Source organism: Cucurbitaria berberidis, assembly GCF_010015615.1.
Source record: "Cucurbitaria berberidis CBS 394.84 unplaced genomic scaffold K460scaffold_2, whole genome shotgun sequence".
Taxonomy (NCBI): domain Eukaryota; kingdom Fungi; phylum Ascomycota; class Dothideomycetes; order Pleosporales; family Cucurbitariaceae; genus Cucurbitaria; species Cucurbitaria berberidis.
Genome location: NW_024468936.1, coordinates 1,088,520 through 1,108,448, shown reverse-complemented (window position 1 = coordinate 1,108,448; position 19,929 = coordinate 1,088,520). Strand labels below are relative to the sequence as shown.

At 51.7% G+C, this 19,929-nt stretch overlaps 12 protein-coding genes across 12 annotated transcripts; 6 read left to right on the top strand and 6 right to left on the bottom strand.

The window, feature by feature from the left end:
- Positions 1–240: 240 nt before the first annotated feature.
- K460DRAFT_374360 (glycoside hydrolase family 31 protein) lies at positions 241–3,300 on the top strand (the record flags this gene model as incomplete). The annotated part of the gene is made up of 6 exons (XM_040934657.1): positions 241–466; positions 531–853; positions 901–1,275; positions 1,322–1,730; positions 1,782–2,221; positions 2,269–3,300. 6 exons carry the CDS (start codon positions 241–243, stop codon positions 3,298–3,300), a joined length of 2,805 nt encoding a protein of 934 aa, XP_040789824.1.
- K460DRAFT_363361 (uncharacterized protein) lies at positions 3,003–5,232 on the bottom strand. Its single transcript, XM_040932798.1, has one exon. The coding sequence runs from the start codon at positions 4,973–4,975 to the stop codon at positions 3,440–3,442; it is 1,536 nt and encodes a 511-aa protein (XP_040789823.1). The 5' UTR covers positions 4,976–5,232; the 3' UTR covers positions 3,003–3,439.
- Positions 5,233–5,376: 144 nt separating this feature from the next.
- On the top strand, positions 5,377–5,939 carry K460DRAFT_374358 (uncharacterized protein; the record flags this gene model as incomplete). The annotated part of the gene is made up of 2 exons (XM_040934656.1): positions 5,377–5,448; positions 5,499–5,939. The coding sequence occupies 2 exons, from the start codon at positions 5,377–5,379 to the stop codon at positions 5,937–5,939; spliced, it is 513 nt and encodes a 170-aa protein (XP_040789822.1).
- A 255-nt stretch (positions 5,940–6,194) lies between these two features.
- Positions 6,195–6,556, bottom strand: K460DRAFT_402622 (uncharacterized protein; the record flags this gene model as incomplete). The annotated part of the gene is made up of 2 exons (XM_040936546.1): positions 6,195–6,237; positions 6,372–6,556. The coding sequence occupies 2 exons, from the start codon at positions 6,554–6,556 to the stop codon at positions 6,195–6,197; spliced, it is 228 nt and encodes a 75-aa protein (XP_040789821.1).
- Positions 6,557–7,781: 1,225 nt separating this feature from the next.
- On the top strand, positions 7,782–8,567 carry K460DRAFT_392659 (uncharacterized protein; the record flags this gene model as incomplete). The annotated part of the gene is made up of 1 exon (XM_040935898.1): positions 7,782–8,567. The coding sequence occupies one exon, from the start codon at positions 7,782–7,784 to the stop codon at positions 8,565–8,567; it is 786 nt and encodes a 261-aa protein (XP_040789820.1).
- Positions 8,568–8,714: 147 nt separating this feature from the next.
- On the bottom strand, positions 8,715–9,425 carry K460DRAFT_56079 (zinc finger CHY domain-containing protein). The gene is made up of 2 exons (XM_040938520.1): positions 9,356–9,425; positions 8,715–9,303 (listed from the first exon to the last, which is right to left on the bottom strand). The coding sequence occupies exon 2, from the start codon at positions 9,232–9,234 to the stop codon at positions 8,863–8,865; it is 372 nt and encodes a 123-aa protein (XP_040789819.1). The 5' UTR covers positions 9,235–9,303; positions 9,356–9,425; the 3' UTR covers positions 8,715–8,862.
- A 178-nt stretch (positions 9,426–9,603) lies between these two features.
- On the top strand, positions 9,604–10,846 carry K460DRAFT_414039 (Triosephosphate isomerase). The gene is made up of 4 exons (XM_040937652.1): positions 9,604–9,894; positions 9,958–10,028; positions 10,116–10,506; positions 10,562–10,846. Exons 1-4 carry the CDS (start codon positions 9,857–9,859, stop codon positions 10,806–10,808), a joined length of 747 nt encoding a protein of 248 aa, XP_040789818.1. The 5' UTR covers positions 9,604–9,856; the 3' UTR covers positions 10,809–10,846.
- Positions 10,847–11,089: 243 nt separating this feature from the next.
- K460DRAFT_374355 (mitochondrial ribosomal protein-like protein subunit L51) lies at positions 11,090–11,627 on the bottom strand (the record flags this gene model as incomplete). The annotated part of the gene is made up of 3 exons (XM_040934655.1): positions 11,090–11,320; positions 11,382–11,525; positions 11,589–11,627. 3 exons carry the CDS (start codon positions 11,625–11,627, stop codon positions 11,090–11,092), a joined length of 414 nt encoding a protein of 137 aa, XP_040789817.1.
- A 239-nt stretch (positions 11,628–11,866) lies between these two features.
- K460DRAFT_374354 (RNA-binding domain-containing protein) lies at positions 11,867–13,157 on the top strand (the record flags this gene model as incomplete). The annotated part of the gene is made up of 2 exons (XM_040934654.1): positions 11,867–12,128; positions 12,208–13,157. The coding sequence occupies 2 exons, from the start codon at positions 11,867–11,869 to the stop codon at positions 13,155–13,157; spliced, it is 1,212 nt and encodes a 403-aa protein (XP_040789816.1).
- Positions 13,158–14,008: 851 nt separating this feature from the next.
- Positions 14,009–14,885, bottom strand: K460DRAFT_276285 (PRTase-like protein; the record flags this gene model as incomplete). Its single annotated transcript, XM_040928100.1, has 2 exons — positions 14,009–14,524; positions 14,700–14,885. The coding sequence occupies 2 exons, from the start codon at positions 14,883–14,885 to the stop codon at positions 14,009–14,011; spliced, it is 702 nt and encodes a 233-aa protein (XP_040789815.1).
- Positions 14,886–15,175: 290 nt separating this feature from the next.
- Positions 15,176–17,671, top strand: K460DRAFT_363355 (uncharacterized protein). The gene has a single exon (XM_040932797.1). The coding sequence runs from the start codon at positions 15,428–15,430 to the stop codon at positions 17,255–17,257; it is 1,830 nt and encodes a 609-aa protein (XP_040789814.1). The 5' UTR covers positions 15,176–15,427; the 3' UTR covers positions 17,258–17,671.
- Positions 17,451–19,805, bottom strand: K460DRAFT_55871 (uncharacterized protein). The gene has a single exon (XM_040938519.1). The coding sequence runs from the start codon at positions 19,519–19,521 to the stop codon at positions 17,644–17,646; it is 1,878 nt and encodes a 625-aa protein (XP_040789813.1). The 5' UTR covers positions 19,522–19,805; the 3' UTR covers positions 17,451–17,643.
- Between the last annotated feature and the right edge of the window lie 124 nt (positions 19,806–19,929).

The following is a 19,929-nucleotide window of genomic DNA, read 5'->3' as shown; positions in this document are numbered from 1 at the left end:
TCCATCATCAATGTCACCTGCCTCAATGATGGCGGCACTTGCGGGGAATCGGGGCTTGGATGCAGAAGTAGAATCTTGGGACCTGGTAAGCGGCGTAGTTGAAAGCACCTAGGTAATATGCATGCCGTCCTGTCCTTACTCGCAGTGGCACCAAGACTAGTATAAGAAGGCCCGGATTCCCTCAAACGCTGACATTGATGCAAGTGCCTGACAGCCCTCTCGACACACTCTACAGGTACCATGTTCAGCAAGGGGCTTCTCGTCCTTGGCTTGGCGCTTCCTGCTTTCGCAGGTTCACTCGTACCACGTCAAAGTTCATCTCTTGGAGATTGCCCTGGATACACCGCCAGCAATGTTCAAGATAATGGCTCCAAAGTCACCGCCAATCTTGCCCTTGCAGGCACGGCTTGCAACGTCTACGGTGAAGACTTGACTAATCTGAGATTGGAGGTCGAATATCAGACGGGTACGTGCGAAGACTGGCCTAAAACTCTTCTTCAAGCTTATCGCCCGTACTAACCATTGCAAAGAGGACCGACTCCATGTTAAGATATTCGACGCCGCTGAGCAAGTCTTCCAGATCCAAGAGTCGATCTGGCCTAGGCCGTCAAATGATGATGGCGTCAAACCAGAGAACTCAGCTTTGGCGTTCTCCTGGACTGACAGCCCGTTCTCCTTTGCAATTACTCGCAGAAAAACGAATGAGATGCTTTTTGACACTTCGGCTGCAAGCTTCGTCTTCGAGACGCAATATCTCCGTCTAAGGACCGGTCTGCCTGACTTGCCTAACTTGTATGGTTTTGGTGAACACACTGATCCATTCCATCTAAACACTACGAACTATACCAGGACGGTGAGTTGATGAATCGAAGCTATGTGATTAGTTATTGACATGGTCAGCTCTGGAACCGAGATGCTTACGGTACGCCATCAGGAAGCAATCTCTATGGCTCCCACCCTGTCTACTTTGATCATAGAGGCGAAAACGGAACCCATGGCGTCTTTCTAGCCAGCTCGGCCGGTATGGATATCAAGATCAATGATACTGAAGGCACTTATCTTGAGTACAATGCCATTGGTGGCGTTGTTGATCTTTATTTTCTAGCTGGCCCCAGTCCGAAGGAGGTAGCTGTGCAGTATTCTGCGCTTTCAGGTCTGCCGACCATGATGCCCTACTGGGGGTTTGGGTCACATCAGTGCAAGTACGGCTATCGTGATGTTTGGCAAGTTGCCGAGGTCGTGGCGAATTACTCTGCAGCCGAAATTCCACTCGAAGTAAGTTCTACAGAGCCATTCCGGTATCATCAACTAATGCTTGCAGACCATGTGGACAGATATTGATTATATGGAGTTGCGTCGGCTATTTACGCTAGATCCCGAGCGCTACCCGCTCGACCTTGTACGCCAGCTCGTGGATTATCTCCATGCACATCAACAGCACTATGTTGTCATGGTGAACTCTGCCGTTTGGCGCGGTGACAATGATGTGTATAATGACGGTGCCAAACTCGAGGTATGGCAGAAAAGAGCCAATGGCTCCTTTTATGAGGGTGCTGTGTGGCCTGGGCCAACCGTATTTCCCGACTGGTTTCATCCAAATACCCAGAAGTATTGGGACGACAAGTTCCTGAAGTTCTTCGATCCTGAAACGGGCGTTGATATTGACGGACTGTGGAATGACATGAATGAGCCGGCTAACTTCTGCCCGTACCCTTGCGCAAACCCCGATGGTAAACTTCAAGCAGATGCTCTCTAAGTTCAGCTCACTGACTTATGTCTAGCTTACTCCGAGGAGTCCAAGAACCCACCAAAGCCGCCACCAGTCCGAATCGATGCAGACGGTCGCGAAATCTCTGGCTTCCCGGTGGGCTTCCAACCAAAACCGAACTCCAACGCCACTAAAAGATCCCTACACTCCCTTCAACACACCGCCCAGTCTGTCAAGAGCTTTGATTTCAAGCGACAAGCCTCGAACAACTCTAAAGACCTGGCAGAGCACCTTGGTCTACCGGGTCGAGACCTTATCAACCCTGCATATCAGATCCACAACGACATGGGCTCAATCAGCAACCGAAGCATGGACACTGACATTCAAAATCATGATGGCACATTCCATTATGACACCCATAACATCTGGGGCTCCATGATGTCCATCGCTTCGAGAAAGTCCATGCTAGCTCGCCGCCCTGAAAGCCGCCCGCTGATCATCACACGATCCACGGTACGTTTCAGCCTCTTTTGGACTTGTTCGCACTAACATTCAATTAGTTTGTCGGTCTTGGACGCTACGTAGGCAAATGGCTCGGAGACAACGTTAGTACGTGGGAGCAGTATCGTTTCAGCATCGCTGGCGTCCTCAACTTTGCCTCCGTCTTCCAGCTGCCTATGGTAGGCCCCGATATTTGCGGGTTTGCGGGTAACACGACGGAAACTCTATGCGCACGCTGGACCACCCTCGGTGCCTTCTACCCCTTCATGCGTAACCACGCAGGTGACACATCGATCTCACAAGAATACTATCGTTGGAACCTGACGACAGCGGCGGCGCGTAATGCCATTGCGGTCCGATACAGACTGCTCGACTATTTCTACACTGCATTCCATCGCCAGACCACAACCGGCCTTCCCGCTCTAAACCCACTGTTCTACCACTACCCAGAGGACAAAAACACCTTCGCTATCGAGCACCAGTTCTTCTATGGCGACGACATCCTTGTGTCCCCAGTGCTTGAGGAGAACAGCACGAGCGTCAGCATCTACCTACCCAACGAGACATTCTACGACTTCTGGACCTTGGAGACCGTCCAGGGCAATGGGTCGTATGTTGACCTCACCGACGTAGGCTTCGACACGATTCCCCTGCATATCCGTGGTGGATCTATCCTGCCCCTACGCGCTGAGTCTGCCAATACAACGACAGAGCTGAGAAAACAAAACTTTGTCCTTTGGGTCGCTCCAAATTCGACCAACCAAGCACATGGTACTTTGTACCTCGACGATGGGGACAGTCTGGTGCAGAAGGCGACGAGTAACATCGTCTTTACGTACGATAACGGCGCTTTCAGCATGTCTGGTGATTTCGGCTACCAGACTGATGTTGTGGTTCAGAATATTACTGTTTTGAGTACCGCGCAGACGGTGCAGGGTCCGATCAGTTTGGCGGGAGAGTACAAGCACACCTTTAGCACGTCGAAAAAGAGCACTACCCCCCGTAAGTTTGAAGGCAAGGCAAATCAAACAAAGGGAGGTATGGGTATGTGGGTCGCTGCTGTCTCTGGTGTAATCTTGTCTCTTTTCTAGGAAGCGACATTGTGTACAACGCAACATGTGAGATAAGATGAATAGAGCGATCTTTTCTGTGTTCTATGTAAGGTAGGCCGAGCGGCTTATAGTTACTTAGCAGCTGTACAAGTGCACAACTAGCTATAGAGATCTATGTCTACTTCCGCCTTCCATGCTTTGCGATCAAACTTCTCGACTCGCCGCACAACCAGATATGTGGCCCAGCCTCTCCATCCTTCAAACCAAGCTCGTTTATGGTACTCTCAATCTGACGGGACCGTCCACGATTGGCGCTCAATGTTGTAAGCTTCTCGGCCCATCCGTAGAGGAATATTGACTTGTTGAGATCACCCAATTCGGCAGCGATCTTGGTTGCCACAGTGGGAAGACCGTCGGTAAGTGTGTCCAAGTCAACGGTCTTAACTAGTAACGGTAACTTGAGGCCTGTTGGTATCTCGTGGTCAGAGATAGATGCCCACTCTGCGACCAGTTCCTCTGATGATCGTCCCTGTCGGCCGCCTTGCCCAAGAAGCAAATCCGCCCGTAGCTTCTCCGTGTCTGTGGCCAGCGTTTCGATGATGAGATTCATTTGATCGGCAGCTTCTTTGGTGCATACCATCGGATGCGATCCAATCGCAGGGTACAGATGTGTTGGCAGCAAGTGTTCTTCAGCTTCCTCGTTGATTTGAGCACGGACTTCGCCTGGATACCAGTCCAGAATTGGGCAAGGCTTGTGCGAGATGTCGGAAATGAGGGCGAGGAGGATAGTGCAGTCTATGTTCAACGTTTCGGATAGAGCGCGCGATCGATCGACCAGGAGTTGTGGCAGTACAGAGTGTAAAGGTACAGGTGGAGGAATATTGGTGGCGCACTGTACGATAGCTCCTGTAGCACGGATCTTGTCGACGATCATATCAACAGCCTGCGTCTTGCCGGTCACGATACGTGTGAGCACGAAATGTACATTAGGTGGCCGACCACGGATCGGATTCGCTCGTGCGGCTCTAGCTAGCTCTCGTGCATTTTTGACAACGCCAACCTGGTCATCGTCGTCGTCCTCTTCCCAGTTGCTGGATTGTGTGTTGGGCATGTCTTCATCTGAATCTGAGTCGTTCATCCAACCCATCTTGGCGAGATCGAAGAGGAGTCGCTTCTCGGAGACTGTCGATACTCGAATCCACTCACTGCCCTCTTCAGCCACGATATCGACTAATGCTGCGGTTTTGCTTTTCGCTTGGCTTCCTTTCGCCAAGCTGAGGCCTTTGGTGGTGTGTTTCCCTGCTGGTGCAGTATGTCGATCCCAGAAAAAATACTTTCGAAAGCTTTGTAATCCTGAAAAGCGCTTCGCCGCATTCCATAAAGCTTCGTAGTAGAGAAGATTGGAGGAGACGATGTAGTGCCGAGCCTTCTCCTCATCCATCTCTGAAGAACCCGCAATCTTTTTCAAGAAAACAAGCTCATTCTTCATGTCGTTCCGAAGGTTACGATACTCGACAGGGTTTTGAAACTTTGCCGTCTTTTGCTTCGCAAGCACTGCTGCTACATAGGTCTCCACTTCATCGTGAAGTATTTTGCCGCGTTCAACGAGTGCCTGGATGGTAGCCTCGAGATCGGTTGTGCTGTCATTGCTAACGCTTGTGGCGTCTGTATCGAGGTCCAGGTTACTCAATATTGACGATATACTCTCAGTCATTCTGACGGCGGGGTTTCTCCTACACTTTTCTGATTCAAATGTATTCGAACAATAAGAGAGTGTATGGGAAGAAATTGGGGTTCAGGCTGCTGCAAAATCCATCAGTAGAGTGTGCGTGAGTCAAGACTTTAATCAACGTTTCGACAGTCTTCCTTACGGCTCCAGGCACTGTTGCCTAAATATAGACAGCTCTAGGCGAGGGCTTCCGTTTCTAGTGGGTCAAAGTCAGATTTAATACCATCCATCATCAAATAACATCGCGCGAGCAGTATGCAATATGAATATCGAAGCTGCTGGGCCGACGTTGTTCCGGGCTCAACCCCGCCAAAAGTTGCCCGTAGATGCCACCACGCGCACCAACATTCACTCTCCGATTGCCCCAGATCACTCCACACTACACAATGCCGTACTTCAAGACTAGCGTGGAATGGTACGACCAGTCGTCTCTTCTGCTCAAAGCTCGACCAACTTCAGTATGTTCGCGACGAGCGGCGCACGCGACACCATCTAACACCGTGTTCAGACACGCATATCCTCCAAATACACCGTCCTAAAGCCCACATCCTCGAAGATAAAAAAGCGCCAACAATATGCTGCAAAGCAAGCCTCCAAGCCCGCAGGTACCACACGCACATCATCACCACCCCCGCAATCGCAAAACCCCGAGGAAGTAACCGTAACCTTCACGCTCAAGACGTACGATCCAGAATCAGGAACATGTCTACAATACGAGACAAACAAGGGTGCAGAGGTTGGAAGGCTGATTGGTAATCTGGGCAGGCTGGGAAGACACATGGCTGCGCTACCAGAAACCTTGGAAGATATTAGTGCGCCAACTGGAGCGGAGGGCGTGTCGACACCAAGACTCGATGAGAGTGGAGACGTAAAGATAGGTGGACTGCCGACGGATCCGAAGGCTGGCGCAAGTACAGGCGGAAAGAAGAAAAAGAAGGGGAAGAAATGAGCAAGCGGAAGCAAAACTTGAGTGGCTAGGGCCAGGAAGACAAAGACGAATCACACGTGGGGAAAACGAAACGAACTTGATCTGTAGTCGCGCTCCTATCCTTTGGCCGACGGACCGGATCGGCGTAATGCAGGACGAAGAATAAGTCAGAACATGAGCAAGTGACAAGAGCACGTATCACGACTGCCCAAACACCGCATGTTAATGATGGCGTAGATTATGCAATTACATCGAATCTAGATACCCAGTACCACTCTATGTCGAGTCTCCGTGCAATCTTTGCTCTGAGTATCCATGTCTACTAATAGTAAGACTCGACTGCCTCGGCCGTCATGCATGAAGGAACAGATATCCTTTGCAACTTGGCGTCGGCGAATGCATTTCCCTCAGTGGCGCTTCATGTCGCCCGTGGTCTTCGCAACGAATACCCACTCTGTCTCCTCATCTTTGTCCTCGGCCACCTTCTTCTCGTGATCTTCATTGACAACCTCCCAGGCCTCTGCCTGACTATCGGAGCCAGCTTCCTCGGTGTGGATCTTGGCTTTCTTTGCGCGATCGAGAAAGTCCTCGAGTTGCGACTTCGGCGCTTTCTTGGGGGAGGTAGTAGTGGCAGGCATATTTGATGACGAAGTTATCGTAGTTATGGTGGTGATTATATCTCGGTGTGGGGATGATGTTGTCTTGGTGTGGATATGAACAACAGAAGGTGTTGCAAAGTTGAGGTTCTGAAGCTTATATCTCGTAGGGAGTGTGTGGGCTTGGGTAGAACTAACGAGGGAAAGGGACTGTGCAGACAGGGGCAATCTCTTTCCGCAGAGGAGTCGCCCAGGTAACCAACACAATGCGTGAAGCCTACGGTGGTTGACTCGTAGCTTAGGTTACTGGGAGAAGGAAAGATCAATTCACTGACTCACGGCTACGAGAATCATAGCATGGTCGCTCCTACACCCAATTCGAGTGTGTAAGACGCCCCACGTTTGTGAAGTGAACCGCCTTGAGGGAGGTTCGACATAGAGTCTGTTCCACTCACAGCCGCGATGATGCAGACCTTTTTATCATACAAAGTCAATGCTTACTGGCGACATTCGATCATCAGCCGATCGACCTACTAGCTAGTAATCACCCCTGACATATCATTTTGGGTCACATGAACTAGTTTTCGTAAGGGCGCAGGACTCTAGTTTCAGGTGCTCGTACTACACCAATCATCAATCTCACTTCGTTGCGTTCTCTATAGCCTCACAAGTCCCAGGATGAGGCCGTCCATCGACCAAAGTGATTATTTCCCTAATGAATACATCTTGGTCTGGCTTAAGCTTCATCAAGTCTATGTATCAATTGAGATCAACGCTCTAGTCACAATGTTTTCGACGGGAATAGATTCACCTACTTCTGAATCACAATTTGGAGAGACGTCCCTAATCGCGCAATATGTTAGAGGTTTCTATCCACCAGCAAGCCCAAGTGTGAAGACTATCTTGCCCAGCTCTCAAAGATTTATAGTACTATGTCTGGCACTGTCTACCCTCTTTCACTTTCACTCGCCTCCTTTGTGGCACTTTCACTTTCACCGCGCACAATGTCGGCCTTTCACATTCATCGCTACAAATTTTACTCTTTGATCTCGGCGTTTCTATTGTTCTATTGTTCTATAGTTCACTTCAGACATCCAGCATCAGAAGTTAAGATAAAATAATTCTCGCAGCAAAAGCGAGCTGTACTTTGTCCGCAACCGAAACCTTCTCAAGGTACAAAAATCCCCATACCAACATACACATCGAAAGGGCTCTCTATTCATACATCTGAAGGGACCGTGACTCTTACCAAGTCACAGAGTGAGACATGGGCACATATTCCAACACCTGCTGCAATGTGCTTGATACTCTATTCCGAGCGCAAAAACGAGCCGCAGGGCCCGTCACCGGACGAACCCGATCCAAAACGAAGAGCCGAAGTGCTCGAAGATCAACTACCAAAAGCTCAGCCGCGAACAGCAAACCTTACAAAATAGAGGCTGGTATACATCGTCGCAAAGCAATCAGCAAACGAGAGCAAGTTTCCGCCTCGGAACGTCTATGTAAGAAGAGGCTAGAACTGGAGACATACCTTGAAGGTGATGAATTCCGCGACCATTACGGCTACACCCGTTTCTCTATCTACCGGCGAATCCGGCAATTCACTCCCCTGTCACCAACCGGTGCTCTCGGTACAATACCGAAACCACTGCCCACCAAAGTTGAATCGCCAGAGCGCCTCGAAGCAGCTAGAAAACGGAAGTTGGCTGGGCGGACTTCCCTATCGACCGTAGAACGGATGATGACAGACGAAGAGATGGACATGGAGTGGAGCCTGTTGCCGGGAGAGGCGCACGAGAATGAGCTAGACTTTGGATTGGAGCTGGAGGTTATGGACTACGAGACGGTAGATGGGCAGACGTTGGAGGCGCTGTACGAAGGGAAGTTTGTAGAAGGTGTGTGGAGGGAATTGGCGGTACAGCGCCAGGAAGATGGTGAGATCGTTGCGGCGTGGGCATCAAGCCAGGAAGCGTGGTCCGGAAAGGCTCGGGAGGGTGCGGTTATGGATGTGCATTGTGTGAAAATCGTGAACAGCGTGTGGGGGAGGGTTTGAGTGTATGCTCAGAACGATACCCATCATTATGGCCATGAGTAGCCCATTCAGGCCATCTAGAATCATGAATAACTTCTTCTACTCCTTGTGTTCCTTGCACCACACACACCTCGTTCTTTTCCAGACTGTATGTCGAGGTGCTGGTCGACGCGCATATCAATTTGAATACGGAGCTGACGATCCCCTTCAGCTGAGTGACAGCGTGCAATCTCCACGCCATATCTACACATGCAGTGTGGATCTGGTTGTTGAGAAGGGTATTGAGACCTAGCCATCTTCAATTAATACCAACTCTTCAGCTCTTCCCTGCCAGCTCAAAGTACAGCCCCCAATGCCCCTTGCACCCTGGATTAAACCCACTTCCGCACTTCGTACATTGGCTCCCGCTCTTCATGTACTCATCCACCGTCAAGACATATTTGCACGCTCCACATAGTACTGCTCTTTCATTGTTGTGGCTTATTGGCCAAACATCTGGTTTATGATCCTCGCATGCATCATGGCAACTGATGCAGGCATAGAACTTGTTGCAGCAGTAGTGTTTGATGGCGATGATGTCGAGAGGGGAGTGCCAGTGAGAACATTGTGTGAGCGGGGTCACGGAGAGGCCGTGGACCGTGGGTGCCTGGACTGAATGAGAGCTGGAATCTGATGGCGTGTCGGACATGGTGTGTGGAGACACACGTGATACACGCTCCACTGCTATAGTAGTTGAGGTGGTGGGTGGTGGTTGCACCTGGGCATCGTCAGCCTCTGCCGAGATGGGAGAACCGCAGGGCTGAGCTAACAAATCCTAGGACGATCAGTGGGCCGTCTTTTACGAAATGTCCCGTCTTTTGACAGCTAGACGCCGGAACCTGAATAGCTATCCGTGTAGACTCTAATTGAATACTTTCTAAAGAGGAGTCTCACAATACTATGACTACGGTCAATTCGATAGCTTGAAGACGCGGGTTCGGTAAAGATCCGACCTAAAGAGTGCACTACAATGTCGTTCAATGGCTGATAGAATTTTCTCGAAATGCACAATTTCACGTGAGATCCGCATCCCCATTCTTTTCCCTTTGCCCACGGCCGTGAACGAAGCAAAAGTCAGTCCACAGTTCGCCGAAAACCGCTCAGCTCACAACGTCGTCACTTGCCCCGCCCCCGCCGAGCTCCAAAACATCTGCAAGTCCAGCGCAACTCAACAACGCATTGCAACACCACGACACTTTTCTTCAACTCACCTCTACCTTCATACCCCTAGAACCACCACTTATTCCAATCTTTTCAAACTATCATTCAAGATGGCTCGCCAATTTTTCATCGGAGGCAACTTCAAAATGTATGTTACTAGCCAAGCTGTGAGTACCGCATGAACAAGGAGAAAAAACTAACGATGCTAAAGGAACGGCAATATCAAGTCGATCAAGGAGATTGTCAAGAACCTCAACGAAGCGAAGCTTGACCCCAAAGTTGGTACGTCCATTACGATCCCTCGATGCACCGAAACCTCCGTCTCTACACTCAAACCACTAGAAAGCCAATGCTAATACAGAAAAATAGAGGTCGTCATCGCACCTCCGGCCCTCTACCTCCTTCTCACACGCGAGAACCTTCGTGAAGGCCTCGAGGTCGCTGCGCAGAACGTCTTCGACAAGCCCAACGGCGCTTTCACAGGCGAGATCTCCGCCGACCAGCTCAAGGACAGCGGCATCACCTGGACAATCCTAGGCCACTCTGAGCGCCGCGTCATCTTGCAGGAGGACGATGCTTTCGTTGCGAGCAAGACCAAGGCTGCGCTGGACGGTGGTCTGAGCGTGATTCTATGCTGCGGCGAGAGCCTCGAACAAAGGGAGAAGGGCGAGACCGTCAGTGTGGTAACCAGGCAGTTGAAGGCTGTAGCAGACAAGGTCAAGGACTGGAGTAAGATCGTTGTTGCTTACGAGCCCATCTGGTGAGTACCCTTCCACCCTTCACCGCCCCAATCACACCACTTACATGTATATCAGGGCCATCGGCACCGGCAAGGTCGCCACCACGGCCCAAGCACAGGAAGTCCACGCCGCTATCCGCGAGTGGCTGAAGAAGGAAGTCTCGTCCGAGGCTGCTGAGAAGACGCGCATTCTGTACGGTGGCAGCGTGACGGAGAAGAACTCCAACGAGCTGGCGAAGCAGCCTGACATCGATGGCTTCCTTGTTGGCGGCGCTAGCTTGAAGCCTGCGTTCCATGATATCATCAACAGCAACCAGGCATGAATACATGGTGGTGAGGCTCGTCTGTAAAATGGTAGAAGCCCGGGATGAGCAATGAAGAAATCATGATCTGAAAATAGTACCTGGCCCATTTGGCCTATGTTAAATGAAATGACAAGGTCGATGCATATCGTGAATCCTGTATTTGAAACATGAAATGTTTGTACATTTGTTGTATATGTCCAAACCAATTTGCGCCGCCCATGCTAGTATTTTGTACATACAGAGATGGTAAGATCCTAAACCATAACCGCCTTCCAACTCTCTCTATCTCATGAGTCGCCCTATATATTTATCTTTGCTCCATGGAATGGATCCCAAATTCCTCGCACGCTCTCATTGATACTGGCCACTGGCTTGCCAATTTTCCTGTTCTTCTCTCCATTCGAGTCTCGTAGTAGCTCGGCTTTCTCCCTAACACCTTCATTTTGTAGGTTTTTGACGCATATCGATCGCTGGGTGCCGTTGATGTAATGTGCTATTATGACTGGGTGCTTGCGCGGCCGCGGGGATACCTATAGTGGACGTGTTAGAGGGGCTAGATTCGAAGAGAGAGGGACATGGTATGTGGCATACCGAGAACTCGACTTGTGGGTTGCGCTTTGCAAAGGAGGGAAGCGAGGACTTGATGAAGGTGTTCATCCCGTGGGAACTACCCCACCAGTTGCAGTAGTGGAAGTCGAGACGCTTGCATTGGAGGACGAAGGCCCCTACGCCATTCTAGAGGATCCGTTAGAACCGTAGCTACAAGGTAATTGACTTATGGTAATGGTGAGGACTTACCTGAGCCTTTGCGACCGTCTTGATGGCCGAGAGAGGCATGTTGGCGTGCAATGGCGACTCGGATGGGGACACCTGCCTGTGAATGAGGTCTCCAAAAGTTTGGCGATTGCATCACGTGATGGCGGTGGAGCCTAAGGCTGCGCTAATGCGAACTCCGCGTCGCAGCTTCCTCGCAACCATCATCCCCAACTTCACTTTTCATCGTCACTCCCTCCACCACCCTTTTTATTCAACTTTATACATCGCTATCTGGAGCGCATTCCAGGCCCTCGATCAAGATGACGCATCTCCTCCCACCGATGTTGTTGAACCTGTTCGCCCCGCGGCCGCCGCTGCGATGGGTTGAACCGGCCGACCACGCGCCGGAGAAGCGCTGCACACCCAAAATCTCTGGCGTTGGGCAGTACCTGCAAGCCCTGCAGGAATACAAGGAAACGGATGTCTACGTGCCGACCGACAGCTGGCTGCAGAAGCGCGACCGCAAGAAGCTAGAAAAGAAGGAGAAACAGGAGAAACTTCTCACTGACGGCATCACCGATTGTACGAATTTGCCCCAACGCGCAATCACGTTTTTGATCATGTACCCCTCATGTCTGTATCGCATGCTTACAATCCACAGATAAACCCAGCGAAGATCCCAAAGTCCAGGGCGACGCCTTCAAAACACTCTTCGTATCCCGCCTAGCCTACGGCGTCACCTCAGAAGATATCGAACGCGAATTTGGCCGCTACGGTCCCATTGAGCGCATCAGGATTGTCGAAGACATCACCGCCCCAGCCGACGCGCCAGTCAAGAAGCGGAAGCGTGGTTACGCCTTCATTGTGTACGAGCGCGAGAAGGACATGAAGGCCGCCTACAAGGAGACCGACGGCATCAAAATCAAGGATCGACGCGTGCTGGTTGATGTCGAGCGCGGCCGTACGGTATCTGGATGGCGCCCGCGTCGTTTCGGAGGAGGACTCGGTGGTCGAGGCTACACCAAAGGCCCTGCTGCTCGTGGCCCTGCTGGCCCTGGCTTTGGTCCTCCCGCAGGACCCGGCGGCTTTGGAGGCCGAGGTGGAAGCTTTGGCGGTGGTGGCTTCGGCGGACGTGGTGGTGGTCGTGGCGGCTTTGGCGGCGGCGATCGAGGAGGCGGCTTCCGGGGAGGCTTTGGTGGCGGAGGCGGAGGCCGTGGCGGCGGTGGTGGTGGGTTTGGTGGTGGTCGAGGAGGCATCGGCTACCAATCGAACGGGTACGGCCCTCCCGACGGCGCCCCTGCTGGTCCTCGTGGTCCACGAGGTGGTGGGTTTGGCGGCGATCGAGGAGGCGGAGGCGGGTACGGGGGAGATAGAGGTGGAGGCGGCCGATACGAAGACAGGCGCAGCGGTGGCGGCGGCGGCGGATTCAACGATCGCGGCTCCAGTGGTGCGAACAACGAACCTCTCGGCAGCAGAGACCGGTATCGAGATCGAGATGGCGGGTATGGCGGCGGAGGCCGAGATGGCGGTGCAGGCCGAGATGACGGCTCACGAAAGCGCGGCTACGAGGGCGACAGCTACGAGGGCGACAGATCACGCAGGAGATACTAGGCCTTTTCGACGGGGTCAAAGTTACCCAAGGGTTTGTGAAAGGTTACCCCCTTTTTCTTCGCCTAACCCTTTCTCGTCAATGAGGGTAAGATCAGACATGTTCATCTCTTGACGTCCGGCACCACATAGCACCCAAGCATTGGAGGGTAAGACTGTATACGAATCACTTCTTGGTAGGCGGCTACAGCGACATGGCTTCTCCTACTGGCACGCCACTTTCGACAACAAAGACCAGGGCATGACCTCATGACAACAATGGAAAGGTACAGCATCTATCGAACGCAAACGCCATGGGATTTCCATCGACTGGTATCTCTTCTGAGATTCGGAAGACGGATGTTTGGCACGGGCTGGCGCTTAGTGATGGATGGGTAGGGCAAAGGTGACTTTCTTTCTCAAAATCTACTGCGCTTTTCTTTATTTTATTTTCTATGCGGGTAGGTATGTAAGTTATTAGCACGATTGTGCGTTGTCAAGGTAAGATCAAAGGTAGGGATGTGCTCCTCACTTCTGGTCTTATCGTGATGCCCTCTCTAGGTACACATTTTGGCTCTTTCAAAAGTGGTGTTTAGGCTACGTCGCCTCGCATTGTTACGCTTGTTGTAGACTACTGTCTAGCTGAGATATGGGCAGTACGGTCCAGTATGTGTATTATATAGCTCGGCTTCGGCTGCCTTGAGTTGGGCGCTCTACTGTATCCGTTTGAATTATACCATGCGTTTATAAGATTTATGTCTTCTTCACGGTTGATTTCGTGGCTTTCACGCCAGGCAAATTTCTTTTGCATGTTGGTGATTGCTTCGCGTCTATGCTACAAACTGCGAAGAATGGACCATCTCTCTCCAATTCTCTCATTTCCCAAGCGTCAGGAACAATCTATCGCCAATGTCACCTAGACCAGGCTTAATCATACCCTTCTCATCGACATCCTTGTCGCACCCACCAACCCACACTTCAACACCCTCTTCCCACTCACTACACGCCTTATGCAGTCCGTCCTCGGTAGCCAGAATCGCACACACAATGATCCTCTTAACACCCCAATCCCGCAGCGAATCAATCGCCGCACAAGCCGTTGCGCCCGTGGCAATGACCGGGTCGACGATAATGGCCAGCTCGGGATGCGGCTTGCTATTTGCGGCCGACGAGGGGAAATGGTAGGGCAGGTTGTTGTAGTATTCTACGGGCTGGAGGGTGGACTTTTCACGGTAGAGGCCTAGGTGGTGGATGGGGACGGGTGCGGGGAGGAGCGAGGAGAGCGCTGGGACCATGGAGAGGCCGGAGCGGAGGATGGGGACGAGGGATATCGAGGTTGGGGAGGGCGAGGTGGTGGTTGTTGTGTATGTGTAGCCTAGTGGTGATTCGTCCTACATTTCTCCTATTAGTTATGTAGCAAGCAAGCTTTCCTTCAAGATTTCGGTGGTAAGGCGTTATTGGGACTCGACTTGTTTGGAGGCATGGCTGGTGTTTATTGGTACGACCCCACTTTATCGAGGTGGTAATATGGGCAATAGAGCTGGGGGAATATGGGAGAAAACATACTGTGCCTTGCTGCTGGGCTTTCAGGCCCGAGGCCAGCGCTTCGTATCCAACCATGAGGGCGATTTCATGCACCAGTGTTTGGGCATCTCTGGACCCTGTCTTCGCGGACCGGAGCTGCGAGAGCTTCGCTTGGAGACATGGATGGGTGGATACGTGTGCGTTCTTTGGAAGCTGGATGTTCGCCATGATGGTAGATGTATGCCCTTTTCAAGTGCCAAGAGGAGAATAGCAAGGTCTGTACGTTTTGTTGCTATATGAGACGAATGTATCTTCGGTCGGGGTAGCTTGAGCTTGTTGTATGCGGCAGGTGTACGATAGAGCTAATAACCCACATGCCGGCAGCGATAACACTGCCCACTGTCGCTCGGGCGCCTCCGGGGCTTGCAACCCTGTACTGCAGCGGCTTAGTGCATGAGGCTCGACAGGCATGTCCCTGCGTCTACTCGAGAGTTTGGTACGAGGCGTCATCCGTCGCACGCTGACCACAATTATGGCGCCGAGTCAATGTTTCTTTTTTGCGCCGCGGTGGAAAGGGAGGCTGAAAGTACCACATATTCCCATCCAATCTTACTACTCCTCGAAACCTTGAATTGGCGCCTTCGCCCGTGACGCCATGATAGATACCAAGACGCGCTCTCTGCGTTGATACTGCTACTATCGGGTCCTTTTCTTTGGCATTGCGCGTCATCGCACCGCGGCGATCCGTGGATGGACGAGACGGAAAGACAATGGCCGACCACAGCAGCAACATAGACGACGACATTGTGACGAAACGCGACACGCACTACAACCAGCAACGCTCTTCCTACCGTTCTTCTCTAAATTCCAATAAATCATCTGCGCGGCCGCCAAGCCGTCCCCGCAGGCCCAGTTCCTTGCATCGCCTCGACGACTTCGACCTGGATCTTGAGAAGTTGCAGACTCCCACGTCGCCGTATCGCGCCGACAGCGATACCCTTCCCTATCCTGGCGAGAACGCGTCGCCTTCGCCCACTGTTCCGTATACCAGGAGGAGAGATGACAGCAGTGTGAGGAAGTATCCAAGGGACAGGAGTGGGAAGCGGATATCACGGAGTACGACGGGTTCGCGAGCAGGAGACGAGGGAGGATTCGACGACCTACTCGTGCCAGAGCCCTGGCTCCAATCGTACGAACTCAATGCGAATTCCCCGCCGCTCCGGACGCCGAGGACGCGAGACCAAAGTCGACGTGCCTACAGGGACCATGTAGAGAGTCCACACTCGTACGGGTCAAGAATGCAGCGATCGAGACGACCGTCTTTTCCGTTGGGACGGGGGGCGTCGGGGACGGCTTCAGGGTCGCAATTGGATATCACGGCTCTGCCCAGCTTAGCCGACGTCAAAGACGACGACTTCGCAGCTCGCCATGCACACTCGAAGCCCACGCCTCAGGCGCAGAGAGCATCCAGATACGCGACGGAGCTGTACACCATCTCCTATCTGATCTTCTTCGCTATATGGGGCACGCTCGCACGTCTAGGTCTCCAAGCCCTGACCTTCTACCCCGGCGCACCCGTCATCTTCTCCGAGCTATGGGCCAATGTCGCGGGGACATTTATCATGGGTTTTCTAGCCGAAGACCGACGCTTGTTTCGCGCAGAATGGGGGGATCGCGGCGAACCTTTACCAGAGCCTCAAGATCGACCCACTGAGTCTGAACCTGGTGGGGGCGACCTGGAAAGACAGCGCGACAAAGCGCGACATGGAAAGGTCAAGAAGACGATACCCATGTATATCGGCCTTGCAACCGGGTTCTGCGGCTCGTTTACCTCGTTCTCGAGTTTTATCCGCGACGTCTTTCTCGCCTTGTCGAATGATCTCCGCTCGCCTATTAACCATGCGTACCCCCCAAACGTGCCTGTTCCAGCGGTATCTACGACAGTTCCAAGAAATAGCGGCGACTCCTTCATGGCAATATGCGCCACCATCTTCATCACAGTAACAGCATGCTACTCCGCCCTGAAACTCGGGTCCCATCTCGCCCTGCTCCTCGACCCCTATACACCCACGCTCCCCTTCCGCTTCACACGCCGCATTCTCGACCCGCTCATCGTCTTACTCGGCTGGGGCATATGGCTCGGCGCAGTCCTCCTGTGCATTTTGCCACCCCACAACGCATGGCGCGGCCAGGCGCTCTTCGCATGCGTCTTCGCCCCGATCGGCTGTCTGACGCGCTACTACATCTCCCTCCTTCTTAACCCCCTCTCGCCGTCATTCCCCCTGGGCACATTCGCAGTCAACATCTTCGGCACCGCGGTGCTGGGCATGGCGTATGACCTCCAACATGTACCTTTAAGCGCAACGGGGCTCGTGGGCGGGAGCGCAATCAGCTGCCAGGTTCTGCAGGGCATTATGGATGGGTTTTGTGGCGCGTTGACGACGGTGTCGACGTGGATGTTGGAGATCGATACGTTGAGAAGGAGGCATGCGTATGTGTATGGTGCGGTTAGTGTTGCCGCGGGGCTGGGTTTGTTGGTTGTAATTATGGGGAGTGTGAGGTGGACGGTGGGCTGGGAGGGTATTCTTTGCACGACTTAATGTATAGGTTGGCTCTGAGGAAGTCCTCAATAATACGCAAGTGGCTGCACCACAGGGATTTGTCAAGGAGTTGACTGGAAATTTTGGTTTGGATGTACGATGTTATGTTTTGGGATGAACGGAACTGGTAGGTCATGTATATAATGGAGGGTCATTTGGATAATTCGGTACTATATACCCAGGACAAAGGATAGGAGGAGCGATGACTTCTCACCGCTTGGTGTCGACATTTTGTTGTATTAGTAAAGAGGAGGATGTTTAATATCAAAGGTTTAAGCTTGCAGTGGCTTCTTGAGTTTCAGTGTCGTATAACGACGATCGTACCACACAATACAGAGCAGCGTTCTTTTGATTTTGTACAGCAGGCATGATCATATAGACTTTCGTTACGCTAACCACATAGTGTGACACTCATCCTCGCGAAAGCACTCAGCATTCATCATACCATGCACATAACTGTCTCCAACCAACTCCCAGTTCTCCCCGTGAGCTCGGATGATCAATGGAGACCCCCCACCTTTGAACAAGGCGATTTTGTCGCCAGAACGAGTTTCCGCTGGAACTAGGCCCATGAAGCCTTTCTTGGACCGTATGAACCGGCGGTTAGTTGCCAGGGTAAAATCAAACCCCAACTCTGGGATTGGACGGTACATTTGCTTGCATACGCAAAGGCCCACAGTCAACCAGCCATAGGCTGAGGTCGTTGCGATCGAACGACCTACGAGTCGTCGGAGGGAGGCTGCAGGCCGGTGATACGAATCCCATTTAACATAAGTCGATGAAGACAACTCATGTCCTCCGACTTGCCAGCCCCCTGTGATGGTTTGCCAATACGCATCAAGCATGGTCTCTCCAGTTGGGGGATACAACTTGCCGCTACGGGCTTCAGATATGCTTTCCCAGTGTAGCAGAGCTTTTGTGCAGTCCTTCCAGAATTTGAAGAAGGCTATCAACCAAACATTGAAGTCTAGCAATTTGTCGTCGCTTTCGTAGATAGCACCTACGTTCGTAACTTCGTCGAACACATTTCCTTCAAGTCCGAGCAGACGCTTGTCACTACTCACTTGTGGCGCAGCTCTTGTGTCGCCTGCTGCATTTCGTACAAGTATCTCGTCGTTTGCCGCATAGCTTGCGTGACGCTCCCGGCAGTTGAGCATAGATGTAGTATCCCAAGTGGACCAGTCCGGAACCCAGGAAGGCCAGGTTTCAGGTGGCGAGGTGTTTGCTTTACGCGGCACGCCTAATATATCCAGATTCTGCTCAAAGCCGATGATAGCGAGAACAAGATCCGTGTATACTTGCTGCACGTCGAGCGTATAATCTGCTCGAAAATTCATAGCATCTGGACCAGTATTGGTAGCAAGCCCTAGGAGTGCGAATATTTTATCTCTTGGATCCGTTGCAAGTGATGATCGACTGCGCAAAAGGATGCCTAGTAAGTCTCTGGTATGATGTAGCACTCTCGACTCTCTCGAAAGAATAACGCCGTGAACCCTAATTAAGCTTGGAGTGGAACCTGCCGGATCCGGCATAATTAAGTTGAGAGTGTTCATGAAGAAGTACGCCTTCACAAAGTCATCCCAGGAAGCTGACTGTGAGCCACACGTGAGTTGTACTTCTTTAGCCATCGCGACTTCCTGAATAATCCACACCCTAGAGAACCATTCTCTTTTGAACAAGGACACGAAAGCCTCATATTTGTCGTCGTTGCCTTCTTTTGGGAGGCCAAGCATTCTCAGACGGCGCCATGTTGAGATGGAGCTGAGAGTGCCGTCAAGCATCTTCGCTCGCTGCTCTGCAGCGACTAGTTGGGGAATGAAGGCCATTCCAGCGTCGCTTTGTAGAGTGCCTTCTCCAAGCCATGCAATAACGCGCTCGGCTTTATGATAGATGTCCTGCATCATTGCGACCTGCGCGCTTCGCTCTTCATTGTCGTCCTGATTTATGGAGGCAGCGTCTACCCACAACATTGGCCTTGTGCCATGATCTGGATGATTGATGATAAATTGAAGAAGAAAGCTTTGCAGATTTGGTGTGATGTTGAGCTGCGCATGCTTTCCATTCTCGCAAAGAAAGGTGGTTGGAATTGTGCGCTTTGTAGCGCCCCAGCAATAGGATACGGTCGTGAATTTTGGATTCTGATCAAGAAATACTTCGTTAAGTTGACAACACAATTCGCCAGGTTTTGAAGGCAGAACATCGAGGAGGCGGATGGCAGGAGTCTTGGGAGTGAGAGGCTCATAGCGATAGCTCGGTAAATCCATGTTGGCTACGAGCGAAGCTACACAGGGTAGTACTAAGATAAACCACTTCCATTTAACGAAATTTGGTGTTTATATCGCGAAAAACCCGAAATTAGCTTGTGATACTATAGCGGGTAGCAATCGCTACTGTTCGTCCTTTCTCTGTTGAAATAAAACATTGAAACTTGAGATGAGACTGAAGCCTAGCGGTCAGCTGACGTGTCAGTTTAGTTTCTGTAGCAGCAGGGGAGGGGCAGCTAAACGACCACGTCCAACGCCACGTGGCAAATCCTGGCGACCCTCTCTCGTCAACGCATTCAAAAACGCTGTCCAAAGACTTAGTGCACGCATATGTGCGTATCAAGGTTGCTGTTTTTGTTGCAAATATGCATGGTTCGATGAGGCGTTCTTTTCCGTATCAATTGATAA